This window comes from Anser anser, assembly GCF_964211835.1.
Source record: "Anser anser genome assembly, chromosome: 6".
NCBI classification, from domain to species: Eukaryota; Metazoa; Chordata; class Aves; order Anseriformes; family Anatidae; genus Anser; species Anser anser.
In genome coordinates this window covers 19,557,586-19,569,837 of record NC_139726.1, presented here as the reverse complement: position 1 = coordinate 19,569,837, position 12,252 = coordinate 19,557,586, and the positions used below count along the sequence as shown (strand labels likewise).

General features: G+C 39.4%; 1 protein-coding gene across 19 annotated transcripts in view; it reads right to left on the bottom strand.

Moving 5' to 3' along the window:
• The window catches only part of CSRNP3 (cysteine and serine rich nuclear protein 3), a 101,400-nt gene that overhangs the window by 25,238 nt on the left and 63,910 nt on the right, over positions 1-12,252 (bottom strand). For 17 of the 19 annotated variants that reach the window (XR_014585737.1, XR_014585738.1, XR_014585739.1 and 14 more), the window contains one exon: positions 5,040-5,210. Coding sequence is in view for 16 of the 19 variants with exons in the window: in XM_083840842.1 (XP_083696968.1) it covers positions 5,040-5,210 (171 nt within the window). In the remaining 3 variants the exon portion in view is untranslated. Of the gene's footprint in view, positions 1-5,039; positions 5,211-6,173; positions 6,306-8,224; positions 12,172-12,252 lie in introns of those variants that run through there. The other 2 variants (XM_083840830.1, XM_083840835.1) reach the window with 2 other exon arrangements.

The window sequence follows — 12,252 nt, the reverse complement described above, 5'->3', positions numbered from 1 at the left end:
TGACATTGGCTACAACAGTCCAGTTTCTCCATTCTGCAAATATAATCAGCCTGCAGGGAGAAGTTAACTGCTCTCTGCCTCACCATTTGCTCTAAATGCCAGCTGCTGTTTCTTGGATGATTATTTCTGACGTTGGCCCTAACTTCGAGCACTGTGAGGAGGAAAGCTGCCACCACGTATCCTTGCAAGAAGGCCCAAGCATAACAATTGTATTTGCTGAACTCTCCTAAGATGCTACAGTCAATCCTTTGTCCCATCTTACGGGTGACTTCTGTGTTTAGCCATTTGATACAAATGCAACCACCCATTTAGCTGTCCACTAATTTGCATTTTCAAAAATTCTGTGTATGTTACAAACATCTTCAACAAACACATCATCTAAGGCAAAAACTACCCCTCTGTAGAGTGTGTGAAATGCACTAATTTAATTGAGAGAAATCTTCAAAAACAAAGACATAGAATTAATCACACAAATCCTTCTAAAAATCAGCGGGAGCCTGCTTCCTAATCCCTCTTTACATTTTTGAAAAACTTCTCCAATAGTCACTACTCCAGATGAAAGACAGCAGGCAGGTTTCTCTTAAGGCATACCCTGACCTATAATTTTGTATGAACATTTGAGCTAAAACATTGCACCACATTTCACTGAATTTCTTTCAGTTTCTCGGTGTTTACTGCCCAGATTAACCCACTTTTAAATCAAAACTGAGACTCTCTCAACTTGTTTGCATTTCCTAGTGTTAGTCAACAAATGACAATGAGAATGCATTCCTCATTAACAAGGAAGTTCCAAGCCTTGTGGCAGGCAATATAAATCACTGCAAGATGCCACAAATAAAGAATGCCTGCATTTATCTATGCTTCTATGTGTTTTCCCCTAATAAGCCAGCATCACCACATTTAAGTCATTGAGATTTCTGTCTCTTACCAGTAATGAAACACAAAGTTTAAGCTCAAGGCTCAGGTAATGCCTTATGTTATGAACCTCACACCAAATAATACTTTATCCTTCACATAAAGAAGACCTTCCTAGTGATTTCCAAGGATTTAATACCTTCTTCCAAATGCTTTGTGGCCACACAGATGAGACAGCTCAATTTGTTGGTGACCCTAGAACATTCAAAACAGTACTTTTAAGGGCATATGGACAGAAGCGCAAAGATTTGTTTTTGAATACTTTTGCTTATCTTTGCTGGCAAAATCAAAGATGGTAAGAGCACTTAGATACTGAAGGGTCTTCTCAAGACCTTTAATAACTAGCCACATTCATAATAAGCCTAAGGCATCCAATACTCTACAGACAGCACTGCATCCACCCTACTCAGCATAATGACAGGACTTATGATTATGGCAGGCTAACCTAGGATAACCTTATTAATGGCAGTGGTAAGATTAACAGCAAGACAGAAAACTGACTGAAGTTCTATTGACGGTTGAAGATCATCTTGACAGATGAGCTAGTTTTGAAGATTTCACCTGCCTGTGAAGATTCTACAATAAAGGCATTAGTCTGAAAGTTTCAGCTTCGCTACACTGAAGTTGAAATGGCACAGGAAAGCAGCAGTTCCTCAGGGTATATTCCTTAAGAGATTAATCCATGATTAATTTGGTGTAGAAAGTTTTTACCAGCACTAGAATGCAAAAGCTCTTTCAATGGCATGTAATTCTGCAACTTAAATTTGGGTATTTTTCTTTATCGGAAAAATAGATCAAGCATTTAGGGACAGGTACGTCCATAACACCATAACACGGGAAAAATCCCTCAGATCTGAGCTAGGGCATGGAACTCAGTGTCCCTCAGCAGACAGTTGTATGAATGGTCAGGGAGTTGTACAGGTATCCTGAAGGGCAACTCCAAAGGAAAATCACTGTGGAGCTGATGAACCACAGCAGTGGGGTGTCCGCGCTCAACAGGGCCATTTAAAGGAGCTCAAACGGTGGGTGTACTCTCACTCTACTTGTCTCTAAGGAAACAGTGTCCCGCAAAAGAGAAAAAAAAATGGGGTTGTAAGTATCAAGAAACAGCTTAGAAAAGTAACTTCTGTCAGTGAGATAGTCAGGTATATATTACAGAGACAAGAAATCTAGCCAGCTTTTCTTCTGCATTGGCTCTTTTCAGTCTGCTTACTGAAAAAAAATTGTACAGAACTCTTTCTTTCCATATGTCCTTAGAAGTACTGTTTTGAGTATTCAACATCAGAAAGCTCCCATCTTTTATTTTGGGAGATTAATGTGTTTAAAGAATTAACAGAACATCTTTCAATGTACATCATTAACAGTTTTGTTATTGAACAACACACCTGCATGTAGTTTTCAACGAGTTTTCAATCCCTTAGCATCTCCATGAGACACCAGGATTCAGGAGGTAAATGAAATAACACATTGACAATTTCTACATATTTCACTTCTACAAAAAGCTGAGTACCTCAAAAGGATCAGTTCACTTCTTACTCCTTCCCAGAACTCAAAATATGCTTTTTCAAATAATACTGTTTGAAAAATTTACAAGTTAAAAAAATTTAAGTACATAAAAAGTGTTCCTGTCCTGAAAAACACACAACACACACAGCTGATGTCAACCAACACAAACAAAAATGAAAACAAATCCTGTGCGTATAAAAAAATGACCAATTGTCCAATTAAAACATTCTTTCTAGAAACAAAGCACATGAAAACTGAAGAGAATGTGAAAAGAATAAAGTAAAATAAAGATCAAATCTCAACAAAAAAAAATTGTTTTCTTTTTCTAGACGTAGTCATTTATCAAATTTAAAATGTCTTTCAGCATTTGTCAAGTATCTTTGCTCCTTTGCATCTATTTTAAATGTAAATGCAAATATTTTTTATTGCAAACATATTAACTTTTACTATCAGACATCATCACCTTTTTAGTACGGAGTTCCTAATATATATATTAGATGTGCCTAAGGCTACCAAATGAGTGATTTTTCTAACACTCCTCAATTGGCACATGTTGACTGTATAAACACGAATAACTGATATATGATAATATTAAGAAGGAAGAAGGTGCAACATCTCACTTACATCTTAACAATAAATGAATAAAGCCTGACTTCCCCATCAGATGCAAAACTGAGTGTATTTGCTACAGTTATGAAATTATAATGCATACTAGGAGAGAGTTTGGATGCAAGATGCAAGTAATTAAGTTACAAAGGCTGTGCAAGTATGCTGTATACAATAAGAGCAAAGCAGAACGTCAGATACCAAAAGATGCCTCTGTCATATACCAGCCTGCAAAAGTCTTTTTCTTGACTCCTGTTCAAATGTAGCACCTAAGCCACTTGCTGGATTCCTTCCCTCTCAAACCAGCCTTATGTAATACTATGAATATTCTGATCAAGTTCTTGGAATTTAGGCCACTGCATCTGTATTAAAGAAAATACTGTTTAAAAAGTAGTGTCAATGGTTCAGACAATTTTCCTATTCCCATACTGCCAGCTGATGTATATATGTATATGTATAAATGTAGTGTGTACAATTTGTGTATATATTTGTGTGTGTGTGTGTGCACGTGCACTGACCAGCATTTATTACTCTGGCCACAAATATCTCAGTTACATGGATCATTAATCATAACACTCAGAAATCCTATAGTTTCCCTTCCAGATATTATTGAGAAACCAAACTATTTATTGTGTCAACTGTAATCAAAGCTTATTGTTATATGCATGTATTACAACTTTCAAGATGCTCTGCTGAATTACTAGCTTTCTTTGTGTATTCATAAAAAAATTGTTGTCTTCTATGTGGGTGGCAATGACTGATGTAACAGAACTGCTTTCAGTCTGTGATAAATAATCACGTAAGTCTTTAAATAGACACAAAAATTAAAAGATCAGCATTCAAGTAATATTGCCACCAAACTATTTCTTAACACTACTGAGATTTATTGGGTCACTTACTCCTTTATAGCATTTCAATAATAGAAGATTCTGTATTTGTAGGGGACCTTAAGTATAATATGCTTCATCAAGATTTTTACACGTACATACTTCTGAAAAGTTTTGTCTGCATAACCTTTGCACAGAAGCAAAGAGGAGATTTGAACCTTCATATCGAAACCCTATCTCAAACTGCACAGCAGCATTTGGCAGACAAATCAATTATAAGAACCTTCATATCACATGGTACAAACACAATTTCTAGGCACATGCTAAACCACATATTTGTAAGGATCATGTTGTATATGGGTGGTGACAAGGACCCTCACCTACTCCTTGGCCCACAGTTTTAAGAAACAGCTTTGCAGTCACTGACTCCAATGGACAGATTTGTATATAGCAGAGCTGAAGGATGGAAACCCCAGCTTTTTAAAACATGCAGTTCACCATTAAAACAGCATAACCACCACCTAGTATCATAAACTACAAAAACAAAACCTTAATTAATTCCTCATATACGTATATGCTGCCCACATAATCTACCTAGCTTTGCTAACTTAAGAAGAAATGCTTATCTGCACACAAAAGAATTGCTGAGTACAGAGATACCATCCCCTGCCTGAAGAACAAAAACTACTGCAATGATAGGTGCCTCTGTGTCTAATACACGATGTTCCACAATTCGGGAAAAAAAAAGAAAAAAAAAGTGTACTATTTTCTTTGAAGAAGAACTCTCAGAATAAAATACTGCAGATAGCTGACAGCTGCATTACATTTGTCCATAGAAAATAAATAACCTTACCTAGAGCGTCTTCCCTACAGTTCCTGCTTGAAATACCTTAAGCACAACTCCCAACATTATACACATAGATACATGACTCAAACAGCAGTCAGGGGCTTCCAAGTGACTTCAAATTTTTACAGTTACAAATAGATCTATACAGATAACATGAAGGCAAAAAGGTACAGGTCTGCTAAGTTGTTCTGAACAAGTCACATACTCTGAAAGTCAGTTTTATCATCTGTTCAATTATAAATTGTCACGTTTATCTAACTATGGTGTTTGTAATTATTATTATAATTTTATTTTGAGGAACAGAAAGAATTCTTTAGATACGCAACGTTAGTACTTACGGGTAAAGTGATTAGAAGTGGATGGATTGACGCTATCACCACTGTCAGCACTTTCACTGCTAGAAATGTCATCATCTGATTCCCGCACAGAGGAACAAGGTGAGGAGCCATCAACTTCTTCAAACTTCCTCTTTAAAATTCCACTCATCGCTGCAATGCTGTCACATGCACCTGTAGCAGGAACAGAGGCAATGAAGCATTGAAACATCCAACTGCAGAATATGCAGTCATAGTCTCCAAAGTCATTTTTATTTAGAAGTACCAATAAGTTGCCACTTCTCATCTTGAATAGCCATTTAGCATGAGATTACATATAATTAATTAGGAGACAGTGAAGCCACAGGAAAGAAAAAAACCTTCATAAATCATACTCTCTAACTTGCTATATGTGGAAATGGTTATATTGTTAGAATAATGGGTAACAGACTGGTTTCAGGGTGTATTTTTTGCCATTTGGAAGTTATCCCTTTTCATGAAAAGACAAAAATTTAATTTGAAATATAGACTCTCTTCAGGCCAGGGAGAACTGTGACCGCAACAGCCTGATGCTCTGCATGAGTTGCAAGGCGCTTAGCATCCCTGATTTCTATGGACATCAGCCCCAATCTAGGTTATGCTGTGAAACGTAAAGAAAAATTCAGAGTTTCTCTTCTAACACTCTCATCTGGGAGGAAGAAATGTTCACGAACAGAGATGAAATTAAATAAGAATAAATCATACTGAACATTACAGTTCCCACTGCCAAATATGTGATCTAATTAGTGCTCACATCACACCTAAAAGAAATCATAAGTAAAGTATTATCTGATAATTCAGTATTACAGAGAGAAAAGGCAATGAAGTCACAAAGACCATGTATCAGTTTCGCACTCAATAAACCCTTAGAATTCAGAAATTCCCCACTCCAGTCAGAGATACTAATGGCTTCCCAAACTCTCTCCTCCCCTTTTTTAGAAATGAGATGCCTAATATGCCCCTGAGGTTGCACAGAAGGGTATAAGGCTAAGTATTCAAGCAGGAATTTAGCAGCAAAGGTAGAAATTTACAATGACTATCACATAATTAAGGAGAAAGTGTATCCTTAACTAATCGAGGAGAGATGAAGGATGGTTGTAGCTTGTTCAGAGGACACACCTGCCCCGGTGCCTCCCGCAGCACTGTAGAGGTAAACGGTGCTAACACTTATCCAAGGCAAGAAGTTTATCTAGGATTGATGATATCCTAGACTTGCCGAGCAGGATGCAAAATCTAGAGGACACCACAGCGTACTGCCAAATCCCACTAAAATCAAGAAAAAAAGAAAATCACATTCCTCCCTCAAATAGAACAACTTAAATCCCTGCAGCTACCTCTAAGACTAACTGCTTCCAAGCCAGGTACATTCTGCTTCAGACAATGAAGCCCCAGAGCTCCCCTCCAACCCAAACTTTTATGATTGTTTGTCCAAAAAAAAAAAAAAGCCATGAAACTGTCAGGAAACTAACGTATGTCAGGCTAAATGACTACTAGTAAAGGAGACAAGGTTAAGGCACAGACTCCAGTTGTGGCCATACTTCTTAATTAGCACGTGTCACAACTTTGGCCCAGGCCACCTAGCACTGGATCCTGCAGGGTGCAGCTGGTGCCAGAGCCATGCCCAGTAGGCAGTCTGGATGAGGGCACCCTGTTTTTGGCAGAGGGCTGACAGCCACTGTGGACAAGAGTCATAACCTGCTGCTTCCATCAGAAGCCAGAGAATGCTGTCCTCAGCCTGCATCTTCCCATCTTTTTAATTATCACAGAGGTAGTCTCACTGAAGTAGCAGCTATGTTCTGATCCTGTTCTGAAAGCACTTTGATAGATCCTAAGATACCTTTGCTAAACCTCAGAGGCAGTCTAGTACCAAATAGACTGAATGTCTCCTATGCATCCCATAGCTCCCTTCAAGCCCTAAGATGAGTTTCCTTATGTGAAAAATCAAAGGCAGCTTGTCAGAGGTTTGCAACCAACTTTTGGCCTGATATGAAGCTAGAACATGACAAAGATGGATGTATGAAGCTGACAGCTACGAAAAACATATTGATGGATTCATCAAGTCACAGAAAGTCTGTAAGACTAATTCAAAATGGTAATTCAGCAAACAGGTCTGTCTGCAGGAAATGCTAGGAAGGAGACTGAAGAATAGTACAGCTTCACCCCAGTGCAACAGAAATTAGTTCTAATTATTTGCTTTGCTTTGCTTTGCTGAGAAAGCGTTTTACATTGCCTGCCAGATCCTAAGCACAGCAGGATGAAGTTATGGGGAAGTTTAAACTTGCCTTTGTAAGCCAAAACTAGAAATTACAGATACATTATACAAAACTTTCATTATGTTATTTAATTACAAGGGCTAGAACAAAAGTTTTATAATAAAGGAGATCATTCACCTCTTAGGGAAGTAAAAGCTCTGAGAAGCACATACATGATTGCAGCAAGTTTAATATCCTGTCTCCAGTAGCAGTCAGTATTTAATGCTTCAGTGGAAAGCAATGGAATGAGAAATTCAGCCACAACCCACTGCAAGATACATGACTCTGCTTCCTCATCCTTGCAGTCAATTTCCCCTAAGCATAAGGCTGAAATGTTGCTATATTACAGTGCACAGCCTCTTAAATTCATTTGACTTGCTCTCCCAAGGCAACAAGTTTCATATTAGTTTATCAGGAAAAAGACCAACAAAACAAATCTCCCGAAACTATAGCCACAGACCCTTCAAAATCACAGCAGTTCCAGCCTTTACAATATTTTGGACAGTACGGAGCAGCAAAAATACACCAGTGTCCAGCAACATGCTTTACCAGAGAGAACCCCACCTATACTGGTACTTCCCACGAAGTGGAAATAGCTGAAGAGAAGTCACTGAGATCTTATTGCATTTATATAGTGATACTTATATTTCATTCCCCAAAAGCAATTAGATTACAATGGAGGTGCAGTGCACCCAGTGATGTATATGGACTTAGGAAACACGGTTATACTTGGTGGGGGGATGTGCGGGGGTACAGGGATGGCATGGCAATGGAGACACAAACAGAACCGCAACATCAAGTTCCTCAGCCCAAAGCTGAGCCTGTCAATCCACTGCAGTTGCCTGAACGTGTGTTACTGCCTACATTTGCAGTCTCATAGCTGCGTAACTCTTAACATTCTCAGCACTGAGGCCTCACCTGGAGTGCTGTGTCCAGTTCTGGTCCTCTGGTACAAGAGAGACGTGGACATTCTGAAGGGTGTCCGACGTTGGGCCACCAAGATGATCAAAGGACTGGAGCACCTCTCCTATGAGGAGAGGCTGAGAGGGATGGGACTGTTCAGCCTGAAGAAGAGGAGGCTCAGATGGGATCTCATCAATGTCTATACCTGAAGGAAGGGTGCAAAGATGATGGAGCACTCTTCAGTGGCGTCCAGTGCAGGACAAGAGACAGTGGGCACAAACTGGAACACAAACTGGTAGCCCTGCTTGAGCAGGGGTTTGGAACAGGTGACCTCCAGAGGCTCCTTCCAGCCTCAACCATTCTGAATCTGTGATTCTGCCTCTGGGAAACTCGCCAAAGCAGCACAGCCAGAACAAGGAAGAGAAAGTGGGGAGATAAAACGTGCAGATCTGAAAGCACTTGTACACACAGTTACTATTCAAACAGGTTCTTCACAATTCTGAGTTAATGATTCCCAGAACAAAAAACAGATTCCCAACAGAAGGTACTCAACTCCTGAGTGTAACGTACAGGGAGCTCTGGTCCCTAACACAGCCCTCCTGATTCTGGGAACTGACACCATGTTCACTAGGGCCAGGAAAAAAAAAAAAAAAAAAAGGCAAGCAGCCCTGGTGTGGAACCTGGGCAGGTACACACTGCCAAGCACACACAGTACAGCCTTGACTAGTCACAGTGGCACGTGCTTGTTTTACTCCTTGCACTGGCACAGGGACACAGAAATGGCTGATTACTGTCTGCTGACTGGAAAACAGTGGCTTTCTGCTAAGAAGCCCATAACTTTTGAACCACTCCAATGCCCCTGTCTTTTGACTGTCCAGTCCTTAAATAAAAACTGCTTTCCTGAAAGACTCTACCTATCTGTCACACACTTCTTCAAGGGCATTAAAGCTTTTTCAGGGTCTCACTTTCAAGTTCCCCTGGCATAAAGGCTGCATCTGCACATACTCAAAAGTTACAGAGCTTTGAGATGCTTGAGTAACTCATGTCCAGGTCTCCCTGGGAGGTGGAAACTTGGTGTTCTTCCAAGCAAGGTGTCTAAGAACAAAAGAAAAGTGGAACATGATTTTGTAGTGCATGTTGAAAACGGACAGAAAGGGTTGCCTGGGCCCAGTCCCATGAGTGATTGTTTATGTACCTGAAGGCTACTTAATACAAGAGAACACTTGGCAAGCTACCTGTGCACACTCTCTCTGGCCTATGAATCTTGGCATTATTTTCTACAGAGTACAACGGTCCCCATCTAGACAGAGGACTAAGAGTCTCTCTAAGCTATAGCTCAGAGGCAGCAATTCCTGAAAAACAGATTCAGGTCTCCAGCGTCCTGGTGAGCTCTCTTGAACCGTTAAATTACTGTGTGAAAGACAGGACACCTATTCAGCAGCAGATTTTTAAAATAAAGTTGCTGTAAGAGTGACCTAGGCTCTGTTCTTGAAGGTACACGGGCCTGCCTTCAGGACAGGGGTCTGGACTGTGGCTGTGCAGCACGGGAATCTCACATACCAAACAGCTGAGTTGGGGTTCAATGCTGAACGGTAACCATCCAGAAGTTACGGATTAAAACATTTAACATTCAACCATCTAATCTCTAATTACCTTGCTTCTTATTCCACTAAGGTGAGGTGACTTAGGGACTAATCTTGAAACCTCACTCAGAAGCAAAAGATCTGCAGTCCTCAAAAACCACAGCCTATCCTTACCACATAACAAAATATATTTTGGTCAAAGTGAGTTGCTGGAAGTACAGGGTATTTTACAGCTGTCTCGACACTACTACAGAACACATGCTCCTCCCTACAGCATGTTACTGGACTGCAGCATCAGTAACACTTCTCCTGGCACTGTAATTGTGACTTGTCTTTAAAAACGATGGGAGTCTGACAAATTCTAAAAGACTTTAAGAGGAAATATTTGAAAATAAAAGCAGACGTATTAAATAATAGGATCTCTAGGGCAAAGATAGCTTGGCCTGCTCATTTCATAATTCTTTTTCTGAACATTGATCCCTCTTCCCCCCTTCAGTAAAAGGCAACTGAATTCCATTAATTTGTTTTCTGGCCACCTTAAAATCAACTCAGCTTTCTTAACATTCTTAATTAGGTATTTTAAATGTTACATTTACATATCACAGTTAACATATAAGCAAGATTAGAATTTAAATATGTAGTCAGGAAATATATCCTCTACAACAATGCTTGATTTAATTGAGAGGACATTAACACTTGCATTTAGACAGTGACACAGAATTTTGTTGTAGCCTATACACACTTTCTTTCAAAAATATTTCCAGCCATTATGACTCCATTATGATGGAGGAATTGAAGTGGCAACAATGAGGCTGCCAAAGGAGACGGTCAAGTGAAATGGCTACAACAACTTAAACGGCTAAATAAATACAGGCTAGAAGTCAAGTCAAGGGTAAAGATATAAATTCATACTGCCTCTGGCAGGAATCAATTATGCTGGCTATTCTGACCTCTAAATATGTTCTTCTGGAAACAGGAACACAAAGAGCTTGCTCTTATTCTCTCACTTTTTGCCCATTTATTTTAAGACTTATTTTCAGCTATTTATTAGTCCAATTACTTTTGTGAACAAACACCAGGGAAATGTTCTATCTGTGTTAAAAAGTACAACAAACAAAACACAATCTTGCAACTGCTGTGGTTGAAAGCACTCTCACTCCCTAGGACTTTGAGGAAAAGACCTGAAATTATTAGTGGAGACATCTCTCAAATATAGAAGAAGTGCCTGAACAAATGAACATTTGTAAACTCTTGACAATTAATGGCAATACAGACTGAGTAACAGCACAACAGATGAGGTAAAACTGTAGAGAGAAAAACAGAGGATTTTAGGCTTAAGTAAAAAACTCATTTCCTACAGAAAATGGAAGCTGATCCAAAAATGCTGAGTTTCAATTTTTCTCCACTGTTTAAGAAAAATTATAAATCAAACAGCTAAGTGATGCGCTGTCATGATCACTGAAGGCCAGTTATAAAGGCGATGGTAAACAAAGCAGATATAAAAAACATGGACGTCCTTGAAGTTGTGTTATCATGCCGCAGGTATTCATCTATGCTATGTATTTGATCATGTAGCTAAGGATATGCACTAGCTTAGCTCACTTTGAGCAAGCCAGCACAAACGGCAGAAGCAGATGAGTTGTACCAATATGCCTTGCTTCTCAGCAGAACTGATTTGTCCAGCAGAATGCTGCCCTAATACAGTCACAGTGTTGTGAAATGTATTCGTAGCTTCAGCAGGCATCTCTGAAGAGTAAACATACTGATTTGGATATCAAAATAAATACAAAGTAAAGGGTCATATGAGTGCAAGAATTATGCTATTTCCCAATTATTCATTGCTTCGTTTTGCAAATTTTGTTGCTCTTCTAACATAGGTCTCCTTTTGTCACACACTGAAAAAATTTAATTACGTATACACATTTGATGCAGATGTTTAATATGCCTTACCAAATATTGTTAATAAGAATTCATAGCATAAGTAGAATGAAAAATGCTCTTAGTTTATTGTGTACCAAATCCTGAGATATTAAAGAGCTGCCTGTGCACAGCCAGCAGCCATTTGTGTTTTAGTATTGCTGCAGTTTGTTATACAATAGGCATGCTCAGCACGTTCCCTAATGGAGGCTGTTTCAACTTTCCTCTCCTTAATACAGCGTTCAAATTCCAGCTTGGCAGATGATTGTGTCCAACCCAATGCCTTTGCCTTGTCACAGCCACTTAAGAAAAGGCACAGCTGCAGGAATACCTTCTCCTGTGCCCATGCAAGTCCTGATACAGACCAGGAAGCTCCAGCAGCCTCCAGGTTTTCTCTGAGGGAGAACACACAAATTTGTGTGGAGCCCAGATGGTTGGATCATGTCTTTCTAACTTCAACAAGTCATTTAAAAGTTACAGTGTGAGCTTTCTTTTTTTTTTTTTTTTTTGGGGGGGGGGGGGGGGGTGGATCTGATAACTTAC